Consider the following 20422-nt stretch of genomic DNA (forward strand, 5'->3'; position numbering starts at 1 on the left):
CTAACTTGTTTAGTAGCTTTGAAAATTGCACTTCTGGAGAGAAACATTACTTATATGTTCTCATCTATAATATAGGATTGTGCAGAGCTTGTTACAGAGAGGTGGCCCTGAGTGATTCCTGGGCTTCCTGGCAGCCATGGTGTCCCATGTGTTAGTGCCAGCAGAGATACGTTCCAAAATATGCTTTGTCTACAATCTGGAGATTTTTATTTGAGGTTTTATTTATTTTAAATATTTTACTTATTTATTCATCACACACACACACACACACACACACACACAGAGAGAGAGAGAGAGAGGCAGAGACACAGGCAGAGGGAGAAGCAGGCTCCATGCGGGGAGCCCGATGTGGGACTCGATCCTGGGTCTCCAGGATCATGCCCTGGGCTGAAGGTGGCGCTAAACCTGAGCCACCTAGGCTGCCCATATTTGAGCTTTTAAAATACACTAATATTTTATATCTGAAATACCCCAGAGAGAAAGCCCATGGGTGCAAAGGGAGTAGAGTTTAGACAACAAGCATCAAGGAGTAACTTCTTATTTCTGTTTCTGTGTGCATGTTGCTGAACTCACTGTCCAGTGAAGATGACAATGTGCCCTTTGTTTTTTATTTTAAAGTTATTTGTGTCTATGTTTCTTACTTGCTGGAATGTGATATTGTTCTGTAGCAAGATTGTAAAGAATCTGACATTAGTTATAGCTACACATATCTATTGGTTACCTTCAGACTGACAGTCATTCATTACCAACAAGCTCCTAGCTCAGCCCCCATGGGCCTGGGAAACATTGTGAATCCTCACACTGGCTGGATGAGATCTGTGCAAATTGGAGGGCATGTGCCCTTTAAAAATCATGTGGCTATATCTTGGCTGTTGTAAATAATGCTGCAATAAATCTAGATGAATGGATAAAGAAGATATGGCATATATATTACAATGGTTTATTACTTAGCTATAAAAAAGAATGGAATCTTGCTATTTACAATGACATGAATGGAGCTAGAGAGTATAAGGCTAAGCAAAATAAGTCAGTCAGAGAAGGACAAATATCCTATGATCTCACTTATAGGTGGAATTAAAGAAACAAAACAAATTAGCAAAGGGAACAAAAAAAGAGAGAAAGAGATGAACTTAGACTCAGTGATAGAGACTCAACTGCTGGTCACCAGAGGGGGAGGTGGGTGGGAGATGGGGGAAACAGGTAACAGGGACTAAGGAGGGCACTTGTTGTGATAAGCACCAGGTGTTGTATGGAAGTGTTGAATCACTAAATTCTACACCTAAAACCAGTATTACATCTGTCTTAATTATACTTGAAAAAAACATGTGGCGATGCTTAGTTTGAGTTATTGCCATGCTGGCATGTGGGTCCTATATCAATTTCCTTTTCTCTTTTCCTGAGAAGTTGGAAATATAGATTGTTATGTAAAATCTCCATATTTTTAAACATTAGCCAGTAAGTACTTTTTTTGGGCTAGGATATGCAAATGTGGTTAAAGAAATCAGACACACGGGTCAGGCTCCTCTGGGACCATGGGTTGGCTCCCTTTATCTTAGCTGGTGTCCAGGCCCTGCTTACACAGAGCACTACAAGTCTCACCTCAGGGGTGGGGGTTGCAGATGGCTGAGGCCTGAGTGATACTAACATGTGCCACAAGCCACTCACTTAGTACAGAAGCCCAAGAGTCACCCCAGCACCTCCTTTCTCCCTACAGTTTAGGCAGCTGACAGGTCCTATTGATTCTAGCTCCTGAAGACTTCATGTCTAAGAATGTCAATCTGGAGAGTTCTCATCAAAAGAAAAAAGTGTTTTATAATGATAGATGGTAATGGATGTTAACTAGGCTCATTGTAGTGATCATTTGGCAGTACAGAAAAATATTGAATTATTATATTATATACCTGAAACTAATACAATGCTGTATCTCAGTACAAAAGTAAACAAACAAACAGCACAGACCTTCACGTCTGTACTCTCCTCTTACAGACTCTGGTGGTCTCCAGCCCTAGGCTCTTGACTCTTGCATGCCCCTGTGCAGTGGCCTCCCAGCTGTGCTCTTATGTGTGGCTCTCCTCCTACAATCTTCCCCACATCCCTGCCAGAGTATTTTTCCAAAATAACAATTTGCTGAAGCCTCTCCTCTGCTTAAAAATATTCCAGTAAGTCAGTAAGTCACTGTGCTGGAAAGGTTCCCTTGGCCCTCCAGATCTTCTCTCCCAGGAGGCAGACCTGTGCGGTCTGCATTGGTAATCTCCCGTGTCCTCTGGCTCTGGTGAGCACTGCAGGGCATTGGAGACAGGGAGGATGGCAGTGTATTTGCTGCTTCAGCTCTCACTGTAGGGTTGATGCAAACTATAATTCTTAGCCATGACCTTCATGCCTCTCAGGCAGCCTTTACACATGGCCTATGTCCGGCCTGGCCCCATCTTGCATGCAGACCCAAGCAGATAATGCAAATCATTGCATTCACAGAGCCTGCCTGGTACCAGCCCGGGGGGGGGGGGGAGGGCGAGGTGGGGGGCGCATCAGCCCTGTGCTTTCCCTGTGCCCTGTCCACACCTTAGTAAATTGTGTGTTTTTAGAATGCCCCTCAGATGGTCCCCATCTGAAACTGCCCTCTGTGTCCTGCTGGGACCTAGATCTCCTCCCTGACACAGTGGGCTGAATGGCTGTATATGGAAGGTCTACCTCATTCTCAGAAGTCTAGAAATGTTGAGTCAGTGTTCCTTCTCTGGACTTGGAGAAAACCTTAGTTGCCGTGATTTGGGAAGTCTTCATAAGATTTGTGGGAGATTTTTTCTTTACTAGAACAAGACATCCAACCAACCTCCAAATTAGGAGTTCAGTAGAGGGTGTGGATGAGGAGGTGGACTGCACAGAGTCAGGTCAGTCCACGCCTGACCAAGTCAGGGTAGGCTCTAGATGAGGTCAGGAATCACAGAGCTGGGGGCAGCCTTCCAGCTATTGGGGCCAGCAGGAAGAATCCAAGGAGCAAAATGCTTCCTCAGAAGCTCTCCTGGGTTATACCGACCCCAGGCTCAGGGAAGCAGGGCCAGCTGGCTGTCCACTTGCTGGTCTCCTACAGAGAGAGCAGCCACAGGAGGACAGTGTTAATGCCGCTTTGGAGTTTGCCATGAGACCTGGCAGATGTGTTTGTGTTTGGGGAACAATTTGAACTATGGTGTGCTTGGATGTAGAAGGTGGTGTGAGCCCAAGCTGGAGAATGAGGCAGAGCAGGTCACAGAGAGACAAGAGGTAAAGGACATGATTTCCTGAGAAATCAGTGAAGAGTTTTAAGGAGGCAGTAAAATAATTGAGGACCACATTGTTGGAGAAAGAAGGTCAACCAAATTCTGGAGGTCACTGATCATCAGGGTCATGAGCCCTGGACATCCAGGTGTCCTTCTTATTGTGGTTTCCATTACTAGAGGTCAACCACAATCCTGAGGGAGACGATCTTCCTTCTTACCCAACATCAGAAGGTCACTAGCTGCCTAATGGAATATCACATACCCACGTCCTTCACCTCACTTCATTTCCTCACATAGTCATTGTGTCATCACATCCTCACAAGAAGAGGAGTGAGAAAAAGATATTTTGAGAGAAACCACATGCACATAACTTTATTACATGTATTGTTATAATCATTCTATTCTGTTATTGTTCATATCTCGTTTATAAAGATTTTTATTTATTTATTTTAGAGAGAGCATGAGTGGGGCGAGGGGCAGAGTGAGAGGGAGAAAGAGAATCTCCAGCTGATTCCACACTCAGTGCAGAGCCCAGCATGGGGCTCGATCCTGTGACCCTGAGAGCATGACCTGAGCTGAAATCAAGAGTAGGATACTCACCTGACTGAGCCACCCAGACACCCCTGTTGTTCATCTCTTGCTGTGCCTAGTTTATAAATTAGACTTTATCTTAGTTATGTATGTAGAGGAGAAAACATCGTATATAGAGAGTTCTGTACTACTTGAGGTTTGGGACATCCACTGGGGGTCCCCCTCCCCATGGAAAAGGGGGACTACTGTGTACACTTTTCAGGAGACGGTCAAATGAGCTGAAAAGGAGGAGATAAGATACAGGAGCATGGAGCATTTCTCAATAGAGCCTTGTGCACATCTTTAGATATGTCTGTGTTTAATATATTCTGGTTGAATTGAATTGTTGAGTCTTTGTGACAGCTTGAGTGGCATTTTTTATGTTGTTTATCCAATTCATATATTTTTAAATTTTTTGTTGTTGAAGACTGTAAGGTTGGATTAACCTGGAAGAATGTATTTACTGTTAACAAAATCTGGGTCATTTGTGATCTCCTTAAATAACCTTCGTGGTAACATTGGAATGAACATTTATTTGATGTCTGGGAAGTAATATCCCAGTGGAACTTATTTTATTTTGGGTTGTTTTTAATATGGAGTTGTTAATATAGCATTTCCAATAAGTGACCTTATATGTGAAATCTGTGTTTAATTACTAACATTTTTGCAAGACTGGTAGAACTGTAGTATTCATTATAAGTCACAGATTTAAGAACTTGTCAGGAAAATATTTTATGACTTGATTTATGCATGGGAATCCAAGAAAGGCAAGGAGTCCTCGAGTCTTTATGAGATTGTGAACACAGTTATTCCTACAATATTCTTGGCTTTTTCCAGTTCTATTATATAATGAGTAAACAATATCTCTTTTGAATATTTCATCCAAAAATATTCCCCAGCTAGGACTTCACTTAGGAAAATATGATTTCCTAAGAGATCTTTAAGCCTGATAGTTTTAACCAAACAGCACAAAGCACATTTTGCTTCCCTGGATGTTTCCGTATGTTTCCTTTTAGTGTTTTTTTTTCCCCTTCAAAAAAAGAACTTTTATTGGGTGTTTTATTGCATAAATTGTGTTCATTGTATAAAAATGGGAACTGTGGATGAGCCAAAGGAAGAGAATAGAAAAGCATCTAATTCCATCATGGTTACAAAGTAGAGATGAACCAAGGGTGAGACCCCACCTGCAGTCACATCCTGGGAGAGAGGTTGGTGGTGATGTATGAAGGCCTACCTATGCCTCCAGCAGAGTTGGTGTGTCCTTGGAAAGTGTTTGTCCCTACCAAGGCTCTCCTAACCAGCTGGCAGGTGCTTCTGTGTCAGCATCTTCTTGCTCTGGGGCCCTGTGTCTGTCACTGTCAAGGCACAACAGCTGATTTTTTGTCATCACGTCCCTCTTGCACCTGCGGCCCGTCCAGGCCAGTCCTCCCAGGGCACCAAGTCTTGAACCTCAGAATCCCTTGGACTTTGTTTCTGTGTGGGAAATTAACAAATGTGTCGGGGTCATCAGCATCTGTCAAAGAATGGGTATCCCTCATGTAATAACCTAGATACAGCCAAATGCTTCTAAGAAAACCAGAAATGTAGTTCACTTGCAAGATCGAGAAAAAAGGAGGAGTCTTCACTGAGATACTGGAAGAATGTTGTGGTCCGGCTAATCACAGCAGCAGGTGTGTTCCATCCAAGATACAAATTCGCTGCCAATGACAAGAGGTCCGCTACTGTATCTGCTGGATTCCTGGTCACAAGTGCAGTGGAACACCAGTGAAGAGCATGCGGGCTTGTCAGGGTCAGACAGGAAGGCACTCCCCCAGACTCCCAACACCTGCCTGACACGTAGTTCTCAAGGCCACAGTTGTTTATACATCAAATGGGGCTAGGAGCACCCACGTCAAGGGTTTGTTGAGGTTAGAAGGACTGTAGGAAAAGTATAGGCCAGCATTGCTCAGTCTGTACATCTGTAGCAGCAGCTTTATGCAGGAGCAGATCCTTCAGATTTTCCTACACCCTTCACTTCAGAGACCTGCCCAAGGCAGAGTTGCTGATGGACATGATGTTGGTTGACTCAGACTTGGGGAGAAAAACCTATAGATAGGTTCAGATAACAACTTGTAAGGTATGAATAACATGGAATTTAGATAATTAGTACACTCATGGAGATGTTTGTAAAGAGGGAACCGGGGACCATGGTACCCAGCTGACACACCTAGAAATACCAGAAGTAGCCTCCTCAGGCCAAACAACGAGCTGGTCTCAATCAGCCAGATTTTGTCGTCCTTGGATTTCAGGGCTGGGGCTGCCAAATACACGTTCTTTTGGGAGGCTCACCACCACCCCAACAGCCCAAGAATACAGGCCCCACCTGCCAGATCTGGGCACCTGAATGGCTGGTTTCTTCCATCCCCTCAATTTCTTCTACCTCCTAACATTTGATGATGGTGATAGGTATTATTTCATATTTTTATTATAACATCAAACTGCATTCACCGATTCCAGGTCTGATTCATTGGCTGCTTATTTGGCATTTTGGCCTGCTTACTACCTAAAAAAAAAGAAAGAAAGAAAAAGCAGAAATATGCATTAATGGAATTCTGTAAGATTAGGAAGCTATGTCCAGCATGTTTATCAGGGACTTGGGTGGACCATGGAAGCTGCTAAGCTGAGCAAAGTGGCTCGTAGACGGGTGACAGGATCAGGATTCAAACCGATCTCAATAGGCCAGTACTTTGGGCCAAAACCAACAAGAGGAAATTCAGTAGTGATTAATGTTAAGTCTCACATAAGTAAAAATGGGAGAGAACGGGCTCTACTGTTGCTGCTTTGAAAAAGATGGTATTTTGAAGAATAATGGCTTGCACGTATTGAGACATCCACTTATTACATTTAGTGAGGTGATGTGTGATCTGTTATATATGTATCATTTTGTTTAAATCCTGCTGAAATGAAGATTATCATCTCCATTTTATAGATGAGTTTTAGAAAGGTTAAGAAACATTACCAGGGTCACACAGCTTTTAACCATTTTGTGATATGGCCTCCGTGATGGTATCCAAGAAATGGTGTGCCTAAAAAGGAAAGAAGGAAGGAAAGAGGGAGGGAGGGAGAGAGGAAGGAAGCAAGGAAGAAAGGAGGGAGGGAGGGAGGGAGAGAGGAAGGAAGCAAGGAAGGAGGGAGGGAGAGAAGGAAGGAGGGAGGAAGGGGGGAGGAGGAAACTTAGATTTTATCAGAAGAAATCTGGAGCATGGTCTGTGTTCTTCTCTGATACAGTGTCATTCTGGCCACTACCGTTTAAGATTAAACATGTGGAAACTTAAACGTGTGCAGAGTAAATATTCGTGGAAGAGCTGGGACGGTTGAAGGCAACAGACTATTTGAGAAAGCTAGGACAGGGCTCTGGTTCCGTCCGCAGAAGCTGATGGAGACTGGAGGCCCCCTGCACTGGGAGGAGGTCTGGTCCAGGAAGGAGATGCTGTGTCAGTGTAAAGAAGGATGCACAAATGTGCAGGTGCAGAAGCGACTCTGGTGGTGCTTTATTCTGGCACCATGGAGCTTTTTTTCTGAATGTTTGTGCTGTTTTCACACTGCTGGCAGAAGAGGGGAGAGGTGAGACAAATTGGGAGTATTATTGCTGCTCTTTGAGTAAAGAAGCATGTATAAGAAGGGCAGGAAGACCAGCTGGCAGAAAGCATCAGTGGGGTTTCAAAGCAAAATCTCATCTTCATCTTCACGGCCAAGGACAGGAGAAAAACTCAAGGATCCCTCTTGAGATATGATTTTTCCCTGTTTTCTTAGGGGGGAAAATATCTCACTGACCCAACCAGAGAAACCAAATGCCTGCATTTATAACATGCCTATTTTAGTTATTTTAGAATCAAGATTTTTTTTTTTTTTGTAAGTAAAGGTGGAGAAGTTATGGAAAGAAACCTGACTCTAACTATAAACTGAACAGATGGGATAGTGGGAATAAAAACAAATTAAAACAATATTGCAAAGAACTCTCAACTTTCATTTAAAAATATATATGATGATGTTTTTCAACTTTTCACATTCAACCTATCGGTAGATCGAGTGACAAAATGAAAACTAAATTTCAGCTGTGTATATTTTAAACGTTTACCTAAATGATTTGGACTTACCAACCTAAAAGTCCAGATGAATGTATTAAACGGCTATTTTTGTTCTTTTATGAATTAAAACTTTATTTTATGGGATAGACAGGACACAGTTCCATTTGGTGACGTTTAGTGTAGAAAATTGAACTGAACAGTGATCTAATTAGAACAGTAAATAGTATGGATTTAATTAGTCCTTATTCCTGATGACAGATTTGATCGGTTGCCAGATATTTATCCTTTCCTTTCGCTCGACTGTTACTGAACTATTGCCTCAAGCAGGGCCAAGCACTGTGCTATAAATAGGTAGCTTGGCAAGAAGCCATGAAGCCCACTGACCGGTGAGTCTTGGGTGGAAATTATTGGAAAACCCCTCCTTGGTTCATTATTTCGTTTCACTTTTGAAAGTCCTTTCTACAGATACCCATCTTAATCTAAAAAAACTATTTTTTTGGTTGGATGAGGTAATGTGGTCTAAGGGCTTAAGGCAGCCCATGTAATATCTAGTTCAGCTGCTCGATGTGGTTTTATTAGTATTAGGGTTTCCTTCATAAATGTTTCTGTTCTCCCACTTACAGCTTCCCTGTGAAATTCTCTCTGGCTTCAGCTTTTCTGTGTGTCACCAGGATGTGGCCTTTGTTTGCTTGCCTGCAAACATTTAATTCAAATATTAAAGTTTTCACTTAAAATTTTTTTTTTCAAAATGCAGAGAAACAAAAACAAAAGATAAAATCACTCAAAGTTCTCGCACCTGGAAGTGGCCATGGCGAATATTTTAAATTAACTCACTCCTTTCTCAGAGCATGTACACAGTTACCTGTGTGAAAAGTGACACAGACTTATCCTGTGCTCTAAGGATTGACTTTTATCCCCTCTTTCAGAAAAATTTTTTTGGAGAAAGATACTTTTTTAAAACATGCACGTTTGGGGATCCCTGGGTGGTGCAGCGGTTTGGCGCCTGCCTTTGGCCCAGGGCGCAATCCTGGAGACCCGGGATCGAATCCCACGTCGGGCTCTCGGTGCATGGAGCCTGCTTCTCCCTCTGCCTATGTCTCTGCCTCTCTCTCTCTGTGACTATCATAAATAAATAAAAATCTAAAAAATAAATAAATAAATAAAACATGCAAGTTTGGATGAAACTAACATCCATTATAGCACCACCTGGCTTCATCAGGTGTAATGTTTTGTCATATTGGCTTCAAATCTTTTTTTTTTTTTTTGGCTTCAAATCTTTTATGAGGGTATCGAGGCTATAAGATATTCAGCTGGCATCCCTTCTGTGTCTTTTGAGGACAATGTTTGCTCCTAGCTCTATATCTTTCACTCTCAGAGGCATGTTGCTCCTTCCAGCCCATATACTTGTCCTTGTGGTATGCATTTTGTATGTACACTCACATACCTGCATCTTTATTTAAAGGGTTAAGAGTTAGAAAATGCCTTATGTGTTTTTATTTTACTGGAAATTTTCCAGTCTTTTCTTTTTCTTTTTTTCTACCTTTGTTGACCTATCTAGGACAGTCTTGCCTATGTTGAATCTGTAAGACTATCAATCTATACTTTTTCTACTATTTTATGGTCTCAGTGCTTTTGATAAAAAGCTCTAATATATCTGGAAATCATTTTGGTGTTTTTTGGGAATAAGTCATCTATGTTTTTTTAAAAAATTGAGTAATTAATTTCAGAGAGTGGGGGAGGAGCAGAGAGAGATTCTCAAGCAGACTCCACACTGAGTCTAGAGCCAAACTTGTGGCTCAGTCTCATAACCCTGAGATCATGACTTGACCCAAAACCAGGAGTTGGATGCTTAACTGACTGAGCCACCCAGGCACCCTGGTTTTTGTTTTGTTTTAAAAGACATTCATCGGGATCCCTGGGTGGCGCAGCGGTTTAGCGCCTGCCTTTGGCCCAGGGCGCGATCCTGGAGACCCGGGATTGAATCCCACGTCGGGCTCCCGGTGCAGGGAGCCTGCTTCTCCCTCTGCCTGTGTCTCTGCCTCTCTCTCTCTCACTGTGTGCCTATCATAAATAAAAAATAAAAATAAAAAATAAAAAAAAAATAAAAGACATTCATCACACTGACTCATGGCTCCATCCTACCTCCTTATACTGGGGTCTGTTTCTGGACTCTCTGTCTTTTTTTTAATTTAGTAGATTTTCACTGCTTATCATTATGCCAGCACTCTACTCTTAATTGAGGCAATTTCCCTCCAATTTCCCTTCTTTTACAGTTTTTTCTTGGCTCTTATAGACTTTTACTCCACCAGATGAACTTTGGAATCATTTTGTTGGGTTACAAAAAAATTCCCTTGGGGATTTTGATTGGAGTTGTTATAAATTTATAGATTAATTTGGAAAGAATTAACATTTTATGGTATCAAGTCTACCCACTTAGGACTATGGTACATTTCTCCATTTATTCAGCAGAGCCTACTGTAGGCCCCTTAGTGAAGTTTGTAACTTTATGTAAGTAATACACATAATTTCTTCTCCATCTACATCTGTCTATATATTTTTAACTTACACATGTCCTCCTCTTTCCTCCAGAGTATCCCAACATAGTCAATGGTGGCCATTCCAGAAGACTAATTAAACCAAATTAATCAGTTGGTTTAATTAGTGGAACCAGGAGGATCCTGGTGGATCCCCAAGGCTTTTGTTATTTTTTTGGCAGAGGGATGGAGCCCTTTTCAGGAGATTTCACAATACTCCTGCAAAATGATTTCCTTGGAGCTAGCGCTCATCTGTCTAGTGGAAGTTCAAGCCAGGATTTCATTTCAGGTGCAAGAATGTCTTAGGTAGAGGCTGGGACCCTGCGTGTAGGTTATAAAACATAACTTAGTCTATTTAAATTTTGGAAGGATAAAATTCCAGATTTAAAACTGAGCTTAGAAGCTGCCTCGACAAAGCCTTCATAAGGTATAAAGGTACTCATGTGACACTAGTTTCCATATAAAACTATCTTGTGTGTGTGTGTGTGTGTGTGTGTGTGTTTAACATAGCCATTCCAAAGCAAAGCATCATTAGGCCACTTTGTCCTCTGGGAACGGCTTAGAATAAGACTCTGGAAAAAGCAAGGAAGCTTTGGGATAGTTCTAGCATATTTGTCTATAATTTATTGTGTTTTTTCACATTCTAGACCTCAAGAAACACTCGTTCTGATGAAGAAAAAGACAGCAACTGGGATGCTTGGGGCAGCTGGAGTGACTGCTCCAGGACTTGCGGGGGAGGAGCATCATACTCTCTGAGGAGGTGCTTGACTGGGAGGTCAGTGATGCTTTCATCTGCTCTTTTCCATGGATTGGCAGTGCCTTTGAAGGATGGCACTGGGGTGACAGCTTGGCTTCTTGGCTTCAGAAGGCACTAGGATGGTGATAGGACATCTATCTATAAATATTAGTCATCCTCCAGTATCATTTAAATAGTAATGGCCCCATTTTCATGACTGTGGCCATAGTCCATCCACATGAGACTCCCAGCTCAAAGGAGCCTGGAGGCACTAGACACTTAAAGCTTTTCAGGAGGGAAGGCCAGCATGTTAACTCACTTGCGCCAAACTGTCAAGACTAGGAAGAATGGCTCAGGTCTTCTGGGTTCTACCCTTGAGTTATTTCAATTTTAGTTCATCTCTTGTTCACTTTCTCTGAGCAACCCATCGGCTAAGAAGGTAATTCAAGTTCTTTTTTCATTATATTTAATATAAAAATACCCTTAGGTATTTTTATATTAAATAACATGTTAAAATGTAAGATTGGCTTCTTTAAAAAATCCTAAGTTTGTAAGAAGCTCACACACATCATTGATTTTGGGACAATTTGAAGTAATCCTTCATAGGGTGGTTTAAATCCTAGCCAAGATTTACCTCGGCTGTTAGGTAAGATAGAGCCCCAGGTTGATGGAACCTGATGTCCTGGTTCTGGACTAAACGAAGGTTCTAGGGTCACGGCAGCTGTCTTCAGATTTGGGATATTATAAAGCAGAAGGGTAAGTTGATTCTCCCTGGTGATGTCAAGGTGTATGTAGATCAGAAATGCAGGGAGAAGATATTTTGTCTGGCTCACATTATATGGGATATTAAAGCTGTAGGAAAGCAGGGGAAGGTCGTGGGAGGCACTGTTGATGTCATTACCCCAGGCTGGGTTCCAACTCAGAACACTGGGCTCTAAGTGAATGGTTGCAGAACTGAATCCAGGGATTAGTCTTGCATAGACACCCTTGTATACCTTCTCCTGTGCTGTTACCTTGAGGAGGAATGAAGACCCTGTGACTCTAAGTGCATCATGCTGTGTGGAAAGATGCCAGGATATTATGCTGCACTGGCATATATTGATTCCAGTAAGGCCTACGGTAGGAGGGCTGTGTGCCTGTGAGCAAGGGTCAGGGAGGGACTTCTCATGTGTGGAATAAGATTTTTCCCACTGCTGTTCAGTCACTTGGGGGAGAAGTTTCTAGCATAGAGTCTGGTGTGTGGAAGGTATGACTCTTCACCACTCTGTGGCCTCCAGATCTGAGGGGTCTGAATAATTTGCAATCATTGGGGGGTTTGGTTGGAAAAGGAGTGGGTTTATTTGTGTTTGTTTTAACAGTATGTACTTGAATTTGTAAAAAGAATTGGAGGAATATATTAAAGACCATGAATGACCACTTTCATCATTTTGTCATACAACCAAAATGCTTACATATTTATTGGTTATTTTATTAATTAAAAAATGACTTTGATTTTGTCTGGAATATAATTTTGCTGAGTGATCTATTTCAGTGTGTGTGTGAATTTGCATATTCTCCCTCCAAACAGGGGTCAGCTGATCATTAAACACTTCAGATAAGGAAGGGAAGTTGCTAAGCTTCTTCTGTCTTTTCTGCACCTATTCAGGAAGAGCAGTTTGGGCATAAGTAGAGCAACAGGGGGAGTGAGTACATATCGGTGGTCTGTGGTTTGACAGATATTTAAAGCTGGGTCCTTCTGTTATGAACACTTTGATGGTTTTCTCTGAGACTCTGTTTTCTCTTTTCTCCCAGTCCCTTGGCATGTCTTGCTAGCAGCACCCTTGAGATGTGCTGTTCACAATCCTATCTTAGTACGATTGCTCTTTCCTCAGCTTTTGGACAATGAGGCACACTCCAAATGTCCCTCTGTTGATGTCTACCCACCTCTCTGTGGCCATCTTGGTAGGTTCCTAAGACAGCGTGTTGCCTGTCTTGCATGTGGCCCACCTTTGGCTCACCAGAGACCCGCCTATGAACTTTGCTAAAAGAACTCTTGAAGTTCTGGGATTTAGTGCAGCAATACCTGCTCCTCATACACAGGCCTACAGTGAATCTCTCTGCCCTTATATTTCTCAGGTATGAATTAGCCACCAACCAACTGCAGGACACACAGATTGAATTCTTTAAGTGGGGTCGCTAAAATTTCATCCCCCTGATTTGGGGTTAGCAGATTGAAGCCTTCATTCTTTTTCTTTCTTGGTGGGGCAGAATGAAAAGTAGGATTATAGCACAAATTTCTCAAAGAAATCTTCAGAAATCCTTCCTCTGTGTAATCCTCCATTGAGGTGTCTTTCTTACCAGACCCTTTTAAAAATCTATCTATCTTTCTATCTATCCATCCTCCACTATAGGTAACATAGTGTTATATTGGTTTCAGGTGTACAGTGTAGTGATTCAGCAATTCTGTACATTACTTGGTATTCACCATGATGTACTCTTAATCTCCTTCACTTGTTTCCCTCATGCCCTCTCCCACCTCCTTTCTGGTGACCATCAGTTTGTTCTCTATACTTAAGAGTCTGTTTTTTGGTTTGTTATTTGTTTTCTTTGTTTTTTCTTTTAAATGGTATTTGTCTTTCCCTGACTAATTTTTTTTCACTTAGCATTATACTCTCCAGATCCATCCATGTTATCGCAATGCCAGGATTTCATTCTTTTTTATGGCTGAGTAGTACTCCATTGTGTACACATCTTCTTTATTCACCTATTGATGGACGCATGGGCTGCTTCCATAATTTGGTTATTATAAATAATACTGCAATAAATATAGGGGTGCATATATCTTTTTAAATTAGTGTTTTTATTTTATTCAGGTAAATAACCAGTATGGAATTACTGGATCTTTTGGCAGTTCTATTTTAATAAAAAAAAAAAAATCTTCATACTGTTTTCCACAGTGGCTACCAGTTTGGATTCCTGCCAAAGTGCATGAGGGTTCCTTTTTTCCACATCCTTGCCAACACTTGCTTTTTTGTGTTTTTAATTTTAGCCATTCTGACAGGTGTGACATTGTGGTTTTGATTTGTATTTCCTTGATGATGAGTGATATTGGGTATCTTTAATGTGTCTGTTTGCCATTTGAGGTCTTCTTTGGAGAAACGTCTGGATTGGATTACTTGGGAGTTTTTTGGTGTTGAGTTGTATAAGTTCTTTATATATTTTGGATGCTAACCCCTTTATTGGATATGTCAGTTGCAAATATCTTCTCACCAGGCCCTTTTTATGCCTTAACGTATGCAAAGAGTTTAACAATTGTGAATTAGACTAGCACAGAGGCTGCCCTCATATTTCTTATAGTTAAGGGAGTGGGAGCAGCATATGTAAAAGTGCTGGAGCAGGAAATGAATATTCTTGGAGAACAGCAGAAAGGAAGAAAGGAAGAAAACAGAATGGGCCAATATTGAAGAAGAAGGTAGATTTGTAGGCCAGGGTAAAGAATCTGGTTCTCAGACTTTTAAATTTCAAACACTAGTAAAAATTTTTTAGAAAGCATATTTGGAGTTAATATAGGTTGTCAATTTTTTATTTAGTCAAATAAGGACTAAAAAATTGAACAAGCAAAACTCAACTGTGGCCTACTATCACAGACTCTTTAAAAAAGAATTAGAATCAGAATATTTTTGTTTTAACATCTAAAGGTAGGACATACTCTTAGATTTATAAACTTGCCTTTAAATTGAATTCATTTAGCTTTATGAAAATCCACAGTTTTCCTCTTGTCTCACTTTGCTTTGGGTTAATAAAAACTATTGCACATATTAATAGCTCAGTGATGGGCAACTGGGAACCAGAAATTGTAAACATAGTCATTGACTCAGAACTTGAGATTCTAAGATCCTTGAAGGAAGCAATATGTAGAAAAGTGATTTTATCTGAGATATACTTTTCATCCAGGAATTCCCTGATTCATAAGCAGTGAGACGCAGAGAAGCCAAGCAGAAAGCAGTTACAAAGAGGTTGAGAAGATAAGCGGATTTATTGACAGTCTCAGGGTCCTGGAACATAAAAATTAGGTTCAAGGCTCCAGTAGACACTTGAGGTGATAAATTGGTATTCCCGAAGGACTATACCCTAAGAGAAAGGGAAAAAAAAACAGTCTTAAATAGACTAGATGTTATTAAGACTGAAATCTGACTTTGAATAGGCTCAGTCCTAATTTGAGTGATGAAATGTGTTGTGATTCCAACTATTTCCAAGAAGCTTTTAAAAAACCCTAAAATACCCTGGAAGAAGAAGACATCAACCAATGATTATACACATTTTCATAGATCGTGCCCATAATTTAATAAAACATTATCAGTCTTACCATGAGACCAGATCAAGAGGTAAAACAGACAATAGAAACAGGTACTGGAGCTGTTAGATCTCTGTGTTAAAAAACAACAACAAAACAAAAACTCTGTAATAAATAGGTTTATAAGAATAGATGACAAAATACAGGATTTTACCAGAGAGCTGGAATCCATAAAATAGAATCAAATGGAAATTTGAGAACAGAAACATATAACTAAAATTATGAACTAAATTGAAGAGAGTATAGGTTTATAGAACTACCCTGGCTAAATTATAGAGGGGGAAAAAAGGGAATAGATTAAAGGATATGTGGTATAAGGTGAAAAAGCCTAAAGCATGGGCAATTGGAATCCTAAAAAGGAAAGAGATAAAGAATAGAGTAGAAGCACTATTTGAGAGATAGTGGCCAAGAATTTCTTAGAGCTTCTAAAAGTTACTGCTATGAGATATTAAGCCACAAAATTTAAGAAGCTCTACAAACCCCAAACAGAATAAATACACACAGTAAAATCTTAAAAGAACTTGGAGAGAAAAGATACATTATCTTCAAAGGAGCAAAAATAAGATTGACTGATAAATTCTTATTAGAAGATAATGAAATGGTCTATTTAACATCTTGAAAGAAAATAACTATTACAATAGAATTTTCTTTTTTTAAGGTTTTATTTATTCATGAAAGAGAGAGAGAGGGAGAGAGAGAGAGAGACAGAGGCAGAGACACAGGCAGGGGAGAAGCAGGCTCCATGCAGGAGCCTGACATGAGACTCAATCCCAGGTCTCCAGGATCACACCCTGGACTGAAGGCAGCACTAAACCACTGAGCCACCCAGGCTGCCCTAGAATTTTCTATGTAGGAAAAATAGCCTTCAAATGTGAAGATTAAATAAAGATATTTTCAGACAAATAAAAACTTCAGGATTCTTTGCTACCTGAACTGTGTTAAAAGAAGTGCTAAAAGGGACTTATTCAGCTAGAAGGAAGATGTTCCCATATGGAGAATGGAAATGAGGAGGAAATGAAGAACAACTGAGAAAAAAAATGTAAATGATGGGGCACCTGGGTGGCTCGGTGATTGAGCATCTGCCTTTTGTTCAGGTCGTGATCCTGGGGTCCTGGGATCGAGTTCTACACAGGCTCCCTGCAGGGAGCCTGCTTCTTCCTCTATCTATGTCTCTACCTCTCTCTGTGTGTCTCTCATGAATAAATAAAATCTTTTAAAAATGTAAATGACTATTAACCATTTAAAGTAATAAAGTAAGTTTTGTGGGATTTAAGTATATATAGAATTAAAAAGAGAGGGAAACCATGACATGAAATTTGGGAAGGGGGCAGATGGAGTTAAAGTGATCTAATGGTTTTGAATTGCCCGGAAAATATAACTAACTTACATTTGACTTTTCAAAGTCAAGGATGCATGTTGCAATTTTTAGGGTTACCATTGAAATCATAATAAAAAATTATATAACTAACAACCAACTATCATAGAGAGAAGTAGAATAGTGATAAAATATTTGATTGACTCCAAATAACTCACAAAAGAGAAAACTCAAGGAGAGAAAACGGAACATAAAGTACGTATAACAAATAGAAAGCAAATGGTAAGATGGTAGATTTGAACCCCCAAATATATCAGTTTTTACATTAGATGTATATGGACTATGTAGTCCAGTTAAAAGATAAAAGTAGTTAGAGGGTGAAACAAAAATTACACGGTGTTAACTAGAGCCAATATTAAGTATAAGAACGCCTGAAAATAGAAGTGTGGGAAGAAGCTATAACATGTGACACTAATTAAAAGGAAACAGGTGAAGGTATACAGGTGTTAAAGTAGAGACTAAGGAAAGAAACATCAGAAATAAAGAGGAATCATGAAAAAATATCAAAACTTGGAAGATGTACCTTAATCCATCCTTATAGGGAAGTTTATGACCCAAATACATATATTAGAAAAGACTTGGATGAAACAGTTAATGGTCTAATCTTCCATTTAAGCAATAAGAGGAAGCTTTAAAAAATAAGTATATATGTGGTGTGCTTGAATGGCATGGTGGGTTATGCATCTGACTCTTGATTTTGGCTTGGGACATGATATCAAGGTTGTGAGATGGAGCTCCATGTTGGGCTCCATGCTTAGAGGGAAGTCTGCTTAAGACTCTGTCTCCCTCTCCCTCTTCCCCTCCTTCCTGCTCTCTCTCTCTCTTTCTCTCTCTCTCTCTCTCTCTCTCTCTCAAATAAATAAATCTTTTTTTTTAAAGTGTGTGTGTGTGTGTGTGTGTGTGTATCTCCAAGTCCCTATACTTCAAATACTAGGGGTCTGGATTAGAGTCAGTATTTGATCAAGTCCCTTGTTAATTCCATTTTGGATCTTCATGGAAAAAAATTCCCTTCTGACTGGCTAAGAATCATTGCCCTGAAAGTACTGCAGCTCTGGGTCAGTATCTCTATACTGGGAGATCATCAGGAAGCACAGTTGAGAGCATTCATGGGAAGGAATTTGCCTTTCTGCTAAACAAATTTCTTTTCTATGATTTTTGTGACTTTCCTTTTTATTTGGAGATAGTTTCTGCATTACCTATCTTATATGTGACCCTTTCAGAGTATTGTAGTCCAAGTAGGCACTGAGACTTCACAGGGACCCCCATCCAGTGGGATCTTATGTACTTTTACATTTTTGTCTTATCCTAGCCACCCCCATGCTATTAATTGCCTGGAATTCTGGCTCCATGGTCCATTTTAATTTACTAATTATAGGTAGGTTCTCCTACAGATCTCTTTGGCTTAATTTAAAGTCAGGGTTCCATTCTCTATACAGTGAGTATTATATTTTTGCACTCCCTTTAATTTATTTAGACTTGCTTACAGTGTATCTCAAAGTTCCTGGCTTGTGTATAGCCTCTTTGGATTTCCAGGTATGATATAGAGATGTCCACTTATTAACAAATTGGGTTGATCATTTCAGTATGCGTTTCTAAGGTAGGAGGAGTTCAATATATGTGTTCAGATTACTATTTCTATTTATTTTATTTTATTTTTTATTATTTCTATTTAAAATCTTTTTTTTCTGTTATGTTTTTCTCTGAAATATTACCCCTGGAAATTTGGAAATTATATATATGATCTGTTTTTTTTTTACTGATGATTAAATTGAAGATGTTTAAAAATTGTATTTTAATAATTAAAACTATCAATGCCAAGCCAATAATAAAATAGTTTCTTCTGATTTCTCTGATGTAAGATGATGAATATTTTATGTTTTTCCTCTTCGTTTCCACTTCTTGGGTTTTGTTATTATTGTTTGAGATTTGATACTCCATTATTGGCACCAGCATTTTCCTTTATATTTTTTCTTTTGTAATCATATTTCAGATCTTTGTTGAAACTTAATTGTGTCTGTGTGCATACATGATTTCAGTTCTCATTATGAGTCTTCTTAGCTCTTCATTTTGAATCATCACTTTGTTGGCAGGGATATGTTTTGAGCTGTGCTTCTGGAATTTTAATGTGCATATGAATCACCTAGGGATCTTGTTAAAATATACACTTTGATTCAGTAGGTCTGGAGTGGGGCCCAAGAGCTTTCGTTTCTAACAAATTCCCAGGTGATGTCAATGCTGCTTGTCCATAGACCACACTTCAAGCAGCAGGGCTTTATAGCCTTTTTAATTTCAGGAAAAAGATGTGGGTCTTATTCTTTATGAGTCCTTATATATCTGAAAGTATCTTTCTCTTGCCTTCACACATAAATAGTGAATGGCTTATTTGGGTATGAAATTCCTGAGACATAAATTTTTCTTCCCAAGACCCAGAAGTTCTTTTTTCCATAATGTTTGGTGTTGCTGCTCATAGAGCTCTCAGACCAGTTTGATTTATTTTTTTCTTTTGTAGATAACCTATTTGTTCTGTCTGGCAGCCTATAGGAGACTTAATTTTTTTCATCAAGTCAAGAATTTTACAGGTTGTGTCTAGCTCTTAGTCTTTTAAAATTTATTTTTCCTTGGCACATAGCAGCTATTTTTGTTGTACAGATTTAGATTCTTATTTACTGTAGGGAAATTTTTCTTCTATTGTATCATTCACTGTTGATTCTTGCCCCTTTGCTCTGGCTCTCATGAACATCACTTATTTCTGTCTGCTTTCCACTTTTATTGTGTTTTCTCCAATCACTTTCATCTCCTTTGTCTTTTTTGTATATTTGGGATTGATTTTTCAAGATCCTTGCCATGTGAATTTGTGTGTGTGTGTGTGTGTGTGTGTGTGTGTGTGAGAGAGAGAGAGAGATCAATTTAATGACTTCTAATGAAGTTTAAAAATGCTCTATGGCATATTTCTTACCTTTCATTCTTTCCTTCACATTAAACCTGGCCCTTTTCTGTGTCTGCTGTCTTAATCATCTGCATCATATATTATATGCTTTTGGGTCTTTTTTTGGGGTATGATATCTGGCTAATTCTTACTGATTGGTCGAGGTCACCCTATTTAGGAAACCTATCTTGACACCTTACTATAATTTTGATGTTCCTCTTTTGTGCTTTTTAGACTGTTGGCAAAATGGGAGTCCTTTTAGTGAAGGGTCAAAGACTTTACCACTCCAAGGTCTAACATAGTATCTAACATGGTATTAGGACCCAAACAGTGCTAATTGAGTGGATAAGTGAAATGTGTGCTCACTATCAACTTGATATTTTGGTCAATGCTCTTCTTTCTGACTAAAGCTTCCTTTTCTCCTTTTTCTGATTGATGCATAGTTGATCTTGAAAACTTTTTTTGAATCTTCACTTCGTCCTTTAAGCATTTGTTGGCAATTCCTGTTCTTTACAAGGTTATGTGCAACTCTTCTGTGTTTCCATGGGATCTTGTGAATATTTTTTATAAGAGTGTTTATTTCACTGTGTTTTACTTTTCTGTTTCTACAATTGAGACCAAATTTAGGTG

The 20422-nt window shown here is 39.7% G+C and overlaps 1 protein-coding gene across 3 annotated transcripts in view; it reads left to right on the plus strand.

Moving 5' to 3' along the window:
* ADAMTSL3 (ADAMTS like 3) overlaps positions 1-20422 on the plus strand; it is a 338177-nt gene that overhangs the window by 87556 nt on the left and 230199 nt on the right. For all 3 annotated transcript variants that reach the window (XM_025436861.3, XM_025436862.3, XM_049108513.1), the window contains exon 4: positions 11070-11197. In XM_025436861.3, the coding sequence (XP_025292646.3) occupies positions 11070-11197 (128 nt within the window). The remainder of the gene's footprint in view (positions 1-11069; positions 11198-20422) is intronic.

This window comes from Canis lupus, chromosome 3, assembly GCF_003254725.2.
Source record: "Canis lupus dingo isolate Sandy chromosome 3, ASM325472v2, whole genome shotgun sequence".
NCBI lineage: Eukaryota > Metazoa > Chordata > Mammalia > Carnivora > Canidae > Canis > Canis lupus.